Source organism: Mustelus asterias, chromosome 19 (assembly GCF_964213995.1).
Source record: "Mustelus asterias chromosome 19, sMusAst1.hap1.1, whole genome shotgun sequence".
Lineage (NCBI taxonomy): Eukaryota > Metazoa > Chordata > Chondrichthyes > Carcharhiniformes > Triakidae > Mustelus > Mustelus asterias.
The window spans coordinates 19,932,769-19,941,306 of record NC_135819.1 but is presented as its reverse complement, the minus strand read 5'-3'; the positions used below and the strand labels follow the sequence as shown (position 1 = coordinate 19,941,306).

General features: G+C 52.6%; 1 protein-coding gene across 1 annotated transcript in view; it reads right to left on the bottom strand.

The window, feature by feature from the left end:
• gmip (GEM interacting protein) overlaps positions 1-5,929 on the bottom strand; it is a 94,003-nt gene extending 88,074 nt beyond the window's left edge. Inside the window, exons 1-2 of the mRNA XM_078235112.1 lie at positions 5,191-5,929; positions 206-352 (exon numbers count right to left, since the gene is read on the bottom strand). Of these exons, the coding sequence (XP_078091238.1) occupies positions 206-352; positions 5,191-5,344 (301 nt within the window). The 5' untranslated portion in view covers positions 5,345-5,929. The remainder of the gene's footprint in view (positions 1-205; positions 353-5,190) is intronic.
• Positions 5,930-8,538: the final 2,609 nt, after the last annotated feature.

Sequence of the window (8,538 nt, the reverse complement as noted above, 5' to 3'; positions counted from 1 at the left end):
TCCCACGCTCTCTACCCCATCCCCATCATCCCCCTCACCCCACATTCCCCCCCCGCCCCACGTTTTCCCCCCGCCCCACACTCTCCCCAGCCCCACATTCCACCCCCGCCACCCCCCCACAATGAGGGTAGGGATTGGGGTCCGTGGCTCCCACACCGGCCCCACATGTAAAGCTGATGAGCTCAGGAGAGAGGGGGGTTCTTACCGTGCACCATATCTGCCACGCTGGCAGCGGCCTCCAGCACGGAGTTGTTGGGATTCAGCGAGGGGTAGCGGCTGGTGATGAGTTGCAGGTCCAGCAGCAAGGTGGCCAACCTCTCCTGAAGCTGCTCCCGATCCACCGGCATCTCGGCTGGAAGAGAAAGTCACACACCTTCAGCACGGCGGCACAGCGGACAATGGGGCAGAAGGAGGGGGAGCGGGGCTGAGGGAGGGGGGAATGGGGAAGTGAGAGGGGGAATGGGGCAGTGGGAGGGGGAATGGGGCAGTGGGAGAGGGACGGGGCAGTGGGAGGGGGAACGGGGCAGTGGGAGGGAGAATGGCGCAGTGGGAGGGGGGAATGGGGCAGTGGGAGGTGGGAATAGGGCAGTGAGAGGGGGAATGGGGCAGTGGGAGGGGGAATGGGGCAGTGGGAGGGGGAATGGGGCAGTGGGAGGGGGAATGGGGCAGTGGGAGAGGGACGGGGCAGTGGGAGGGGGAACGGGGCAGTGGGAGGGAGAATGGCGCAGTGGGAGGGGGGAATGGGGCAGTGGGAGGTGGGAATAGGGCAGTGAGAGGGGGAATGGGGCAGTGGGAGGGGGAATGGGGCAGTGGGAGGGGGAATGGGGCAGTGGGAGGGGGAATGGGGCAGTGGGAGGGGGGATGGGGCAGAGGGAGGGGGAATGGGGCAGTGCGAGGGGGAATGGGGCAGTGGGAGGGGGAATCGAGCAGTGGGAGGGGCAGTGGGAGGGGCAACTCCATCCAAGTGGGCACCGCACATTAAAACCAGATCCAATCCAGCTCAGTGGGAGAGGCTGACTTGATTGGGTTCCTGCTTGGAGAGTGGGGCAGCTGTTTGGAGAAGGGCTGTCTTCCCACTCACTCCCCTCCCTTGAAAAGGGGCTCTGTGGCTCCCTCTCCCCACCTTGGAGTGAATCAGATTCGCCAATCCCATCAGTCTGGGCAGCTCACGCTCACTGTCCCGGAGAGTTAGGACGGGATGGTGCACAAGTGTGAGGTGTCTCCCAGTCGAACAGTCTCCAGTAATGATGGTCTGGGCCCGCAGATAGAGAATGGACTTTGGGCTGTGTGACCTGGATCTGGGTAATGTTCTGGGGATCCAGGTTTGAATCCCACCGTGGCAGATGGTGAAATTTGACACGGTGGCACAGTGGTTAGCACCGCTGCCTCACAGCGCCAGGGACCCGGGTTTCGATTCCCGGCTTGGGTCACTGTCTGTGTGGAGTTTGCACGTTCTCCCCGTGTCTGCGTGGGTTTCCTCCGGGTGCTCCGGTTTCCTCCCACAGTCTGAAAGACGTGCTGGTTAGGGTGCATTGGCCATGCTAAATCCTCCCTCAGCGTCCCCGAACAGGCGACTAGGAGATTTTCAGAGGAAATGTAAATCTACTTGTGACTAATAAATAAATAAATTTACTTTAATTTGAGTTAAAAGTCTAATGATGACCATGAAACCATTGTCGATTGTTGTAAAAACCCATCTGGTTCACAAATGTCCTTTAGGGAATGTCCTTTAGGGGCGGCACGGTAGCACAGTGGTTAGCACTGCTGCTTCACAGCTCCAGGGTCCTGGGTTCGATTCCCGGCTCGGGTCACTGTCTGTGTGGAGTTTGCACATTCTCCTCGTGTCTGCGTGGGTTTCCTCCGGGTGCTCCGGTTTCCTCCCACAGTCCAAAGATGTGCGGGTTAGGTTGATTGGCCAGGTTAAAAATTGCCCCTTAGAGTCCTGTGATGCGTGGGATTAGCGGGTAAATATGTGGGGGTAGGGCCTGGGTGGGATTGTGGTCGGTGTAGACTCGATGGGCCGAATGGCCTCCTTCTGCACTGTAGGGTTTCTATGGTTCTATGGTTTCTATGGAAATCTGCCGTCCTTACCCGGTCTGGCCTACATGTGACTCCAGAGCCACAGCAATGGGGTTGACTCTTAGCTGCTTCTCTGAAATGGCCTCAATTCGAGGGACATGAGGGAAGGGTAATAAATGCTGGCCCAGACATCGATGTCCACATCCCATGAATGAATAAAAATAAGGATGTTAAAGAGTGACCACATTGCGGTTGAATTGCTGGGCAGTTCATGGGACAGGGGATTCCGATCTGTCTTCCTGGTCTATTCAACAGGAAGAAATTGGTAGGCACAACTGCCATGTTCATAGGCCTTAGTCAGCCTAATTAGAGAGATTCAAGATGGTTTGTTTATATCATCAATTTAAAACTGTGCGAATGAGAAAAGTTCAATCCCATTTGACATTCCATCCCACAAAGAGTACCGGTGGGGTCGGGTCTGTCACTGTATAACACTGGGGTACAGTACTGCTGGGGATGGGTCTGTCACTGTATAACACTGGGGTACAGTACTGCTGGGATTGGGTCTGTCACTGTATAACACTGGGGTACAGTGCTGGTGGGGATGGGTTTGCCACTGTATAACACTGGGGTACAGTACTGGTGGGGATGGGTCTGTCACTGTATAACACTGGGGTACAGTACTGGTGGGGACGCGTCTGTCACTGTATAACACTGGGGTACAGTACTGGTGGGGATGGGTCTGTCACTGTATAACACTGTGGAACAGTACTGGTGGGGACGGGTCTGTCACTGTATAACACTGGGGTACAGTACTGCTGGGGATGGGTCTGTCACTGTATAACACTGGGGTACAGTACTGGTGGGGATGGGTTTGCCACTGTATAACACTGGGGTACAGTACTGGTGGGGATGGGTCTGTCACTGTATAACACTAGAGTACAGTACTGGTGGGGACAGGTTTGCCACTGTATAACACTGGGGTACGGTACTGGTGGGGACGGGTCTGTCACTGTATAACACTGGGGTACAGTACTGCTGGGGATGGGTCTGTCACTGTATAACACTGGGATACAGTACTGGTGGGGATGGGTCTGTCACTGTATAACACTGGGGTACAGTACTGGTGGGGACAGGTTTGCCACTGTATAACACTGGGATACAGTACTGCTGGGGATGGGTCTGTCACTGTATAACACTGGGATACAGTACTGGTGGGGATGGGTCTGTCACTGTATAACACTGGGGTACAGAACACTGGGGTACAGTACTGGTGGGGACGGGTCTGTCACTGTGTAACACTGGGGTACAGTACTGGTGGGAATGGCTCCGTCACTGTGTATCACTGAGGTACATTACTGCTGGGGATGGTTCTATCAGTATATTACACTGGGGTACAGTACTGGTGGGGGCGGGTCTGTCACTGTATAACACTGGGGTACAGTACTGGTGGGGATGGGTCTGTCACTATATAACACTGGGGAACAGTACTGGTGGGGATGGGTCTGTCACTGTATAACACTGGGATACAGTACTGGTGGGGATTGGTCTGTCACTGTATAATACTGGGGTACAGTACTGGTGGGGATGGGTCTGTCGCTGCATAACACTGGGGTACAGCACTGGTGTGGATGAGTCTGTCACTGTGTGATGCTGGGGTACAGTACTGGTGGGCACAGGTCTGCCACTGTATAATACTGGGCTACAGTACTGGTGGGGTTGGGTCTGTCACTGTATAACACTGGGGTACAGCACTGGTGGGGATGGGTCTGTCACTGTATAACACTGGGGTACTGTACTGGTAGGGATCGGTCTGTCACTGTATAACACTGGTGTACAGCACTGCTGGGGACGGATCTGTCACTGTATAACACTGGGGTACAGTATTGGTGGGGACGGGTCTGTCACTGCATAACACTGCGGTCCAGTACTGGTGGGGACGGGTCTGTCACTGTATAACACTGCGGTCCAGTACTGGTGGGGACGGGTCTGTCACTATATAACACTGGGGTACAGTACTGGTGGGGACGGGTCTGTCACTGTATAAAACTGGGTACAGTACTGGTGGGGATGCGTCTGTCACTGTATAACACTGTGGAACAGTACTGGTGGGGATGGGTCTGTCACTGTGTAACACTGGGGTACAGTACTGGTGGGGATGGGTCTGTCACTGTCTAACACTGTGGAACAGTACTGGTGGGGACGGGTCTGTCGCTGTATAACACTGGGGTACAGTAGTGGTGGGGACGGGTCTGTCACTGTATAAAACTGGGTACAGTACTGGTGGGGACGGGTCTGTCACTGTATAACACTGCGGTCCAGTACTGGTGGGGACGGGTCTGTCACTACATAACACTGGGGTACAGTAGTGGTGGGGACGGGTCTGTCACTGTATAAAACTGGGTACAGTACTGGTGGGGACGGGTCTGTCACTGTATAACACTGCGGTCCAGTACTGGTGGGGACGGGTCTGTCGCTGTATAACACTGGGGTACAGTACTGGTGGGGACGGATCTGTCACTGTATAAAACTGGGTACAGTACTGGTGGGGATGCGTCTGTCACTGTATAACACTGTGGAACAGTACTGGTGGGGATGGGTCTGTCACTGTGTAACACTGGGGTACAGTACTGGTGGGGATGGGTCTGTCACTGTCTAACACTGTGGAACAGTACTGGTGGGGACGGGTCTGTCGCTGTATAACACTGGGGTACAGTACTGGTGGGGACGGGTCTGTCACTGTATAAAACTGGGTACAGTACTGGTGGGGACAGGTCTGTCACTGTATAACACTGGGGTACAGTACTGGTGGGGACGGGTCTGTCACTGTATAACACTGGGGTACAGTACTGGTGGGAACGGGTCTGTCACTGTATAACACTGGGGTACAGTACTGGTGGGAACGGGTCTGTCACTGTATAACACTGGGGTACAGTACTGGTGGGGATGGGTCTGTCACTGTATAAGACTGTTGATCACAACTAAACCATCAATATTTATTGATATCACAACGTAGATTGGGAATGACGGAAGCTCTCCCTGATCTGCTCCTGGTTGTCCCAGATGGATTGGACACAGCGGAAAAAGTTTCTCACTCAAGTGTTAAAGTTGATGGAAACTGCCACAGTTCAAGGGGGTGACAGCTCGCGTGTTCCGACCTCCAGCACCTACCTGCCATGTGAAGGGCATCCTTGAACTGTCCCAGCGAATCCGCAAAATCTCTGACCATCACTGTGAGCTGCTGGGTCGCCGGGGCGTGAGACTGACCCCAAATGCCTGGGACCGTCTGATTGTCCCTGCTGTCTTTCATCACTCTCCCATCCATGGCTCTTCCAGCTCCCGGAGACAGAACCAGGGTCACATCAGCAAGGTGGGCGGGGTGGAGGGAGAGGGGGTGGGGCTGGCTAAGGAGCAGATCCAGAAACAGGAGACCCTCAATCCTGGGACCTCCTGATCACAACTGCCAGTCCCATTGATCACCTACTCAGAACCAAAGTCAAGAGCAGCTCCCTCCCCTTTTCCAGCGGCCAGTCCTTCAGCTGTCCCTGCTGGTCCTGCAGAGAGAGGTCTTAGAAACTAACCAGCTTCACACTCACAACCTCAACCATTCCACACTCGTAAACAGTTTTGATTTTGCCTTGAGTGTCGGGGTCCACTGCCGAAAGCTTCCAAACTTTGACACAGTTGCTCCTTGTCCCTTCGATCTTTCTTCAGCAGAACAGCAGCTCCAAATTTGTGGAATTTTAAAAAAAGGTTTCATTCGCCTGGAACATTTTGCATGCACCTCATCAAAGCTCTGGTTTTAGCACAGGGCTCTCTCTCTCACTGCTGCATTCCTGGAGGGTCTGAATCACTGGGAATTACTTCGGGAAAGGTGAGTGGCAGCATGCCCCGCACACCTGAGACAGCAGCAATCCCACATTCTGTGCAACTGGCCCCTTCCAGGAGGGTTAAAGGGAAAGCCTCCCTCTTTGATACTGAGCCGACGCAAAAATGCTGCTGGAAGCACGGGCTGCCCTCTGCTGTACGGCTGCAGTACCTCCCTGACCGACCCTGTCCTCACTGAAGCACCTTGGTGGCTCTTGCTGGGGGAAAGACCTCAGTACTTAGATTTTGATTTGGTTTGATTTGATTTATTATTGTCACATGTATTAACATACAGTGAAAAGTATTGTTTCTTGCACGCTGTGCAGACAAAGCATACCGTTCATAGAGAAGGAAAGGAGAGAGTGCAGAATGTAGTGTTACAGTCATAGCTAGGGTGTAGAGAAAGATCAACTTAATGCAAGGTAGGTCCATTCAAAAGTCTGACAGCAGCAGGGAAGAAGCTGTTCTTGAGTCGGTTGGTACGTGACCTCAGACTTTTGTCTCTTTTTCCCGACGGAAGAAGGTGGAAGAGAGAATGTCCGGGGTGCGTGGGGTCCTTAATTGTACTGGCTGCTTTTCCCGAGGCAGCGGGAAGTGTAGACAGAGTCAATGGATGGGAGCTGGTTTGCATGAAGGATTGGGCTACATCCATGACCCTTTGTAGTTCCTTGTGGTCTTGGGCAGAGCAGGAGCCCAGACCAAGCTGTGATACAACCAGAAAGAATGCTTTCTATGGTGCATCTGTAAAAGTTGGTGAGAGTACGTGTGTTAAAGGGGTCTTGCAAGTCTGCAATGGGGGTTCAGTGCCCCTGGGCAGGTGAGAAGGGAAGACTTGCATTTAGATAGCGCTTTTCACGACCACTGCGGACACCTGAAAGTGCTTTACAGCCAATGAAATGCCGTTGTGAAGTGTCGTCACTGGCAACTAATTTGCTGCCAAATAAACCTGTTGGACTTTAACCTGGTGTTGTGAGACTTCTTACTGTGTTTACCCCAGTCCAACGCCGGCATCTCCACATCATGGCTAATTTAGGTACAGCCACCTCCCACATTCAGCTAGGTGACCAGGAGCAGGTCATCTGTTTTATGATGTCATTTGAGGGATAAATATTGGCGAGGATACAGGGGAGAACTCCCCTTGCTCTTTCTCAAAATAGAATCCCTAAAGTGTGAAGGAGGCCATTTGTCCTATTGACTCTGCACTGACTCTCTGACAGAGCATCTTTCCCAGGCCCTGTACCCATAACCCCACATATTTACCCTGCTAATTCCCCTAATCTTTGTACATCAAGGGTCAGTTTAGCATGACTAATCAACCAAACCTGCACATCTTTGGACTGAGGGAGGAAACCGGAGCACCCGGAGGAAACCCACGCAGACGCAGGAGAAAATGCAGATTCCACACAGACAGTGACCTGAGACCAGAATTGAACACGGGTTCCTGGAGTGCTGTGAGGCAGCAGTGCTTAAAGTTTGAAGTTGATTTATTAGTGTCACAAGTGGGCTTACATTTACACTGCAATGAAGTTACTGTGAAAATTCCGAGTCGCCACACTCCGGTGCCTGTTAGGGTACACTGAGGGGGAATTTAACATGGCCAATATCCCTGCACCAACACTTCTTACAGACTGTGGGAGGAAACCAGAGCACCCGGAGGAAACCCACGCAGACGCAGGAGAAAATGCAGATTCCACACAGACAGTGACCTGAGGCCGGAATTGAACACGGGTTCCTGGTGCTGTGAGGCAGCAGCGCTTAAAGTTTAAAGTTGATTTATTAGTGTCACAAGTGGGCTTACATTTACACTGCAATGAAGTTACTGTGAAAATTCCGAGTCGCCACACTCTGGCGCCTGTTTGGGTACACTGAGGGGGAATTTAACATGGCCAATGCACCTAACCAGGACGTCTTTCAGACTGTGAGAGGAAACTGGAGCACCCGGAGGAAACCCATGCAGACACGGGGAGAACGTGCAAACTCCACACAGACAGTGACCCGAACCAGGAATCGAACCCGGGTCCCTGGCGCTGTGAGGCAGCAGTGCTAACCACTGTGCCACCGTGCCGCCCCATGATGATAATGCTAAATGCATTTTTTTGACCCTGGTTTTAATTTTTAACATTTTAAATTCCATGTTAAAATTTTACAGAATCCTCCCAGTTAGCCGTGACAAAGTCCACCATCTCCACATCTCGTTTGCGGCTGTCTGGTTGGATTTGTCCAGTTTCTTGTGTACAGCACATTCCTGGGCAATTTTCCACATTGTTGGGTAGATGCCAATGTTGTAACTGTCTTGGAACAGCTTGGCTACAGGTGCAGCAAGATCAGGGGCACAGGTTTTCTGGACTTTTACCAGATTATTGTCAGGACCATTGCCTTTGCAGTATCCACTGCCTTCAGTCACCTCTGGCTATCAGGTGGAGTGAATCGAATTGGCTGGAGACTGGCATCTGTGACGCTGGGGACCAATGGAGGAGGCCGAGATGGATCATCCACTCGGCACTTCTGGCTGAGGTTTGTTGCGAATATTTCAGCCTTATCTTTTGCGCTGATGTGCTGAACACTCTGTCTTTGGGAATGAGTATATTAGTGGAGCCTCCTCCTCTTCCAGTTATTTAATTGTCTGCCACCATAATGACTGGGTGTGGCAGG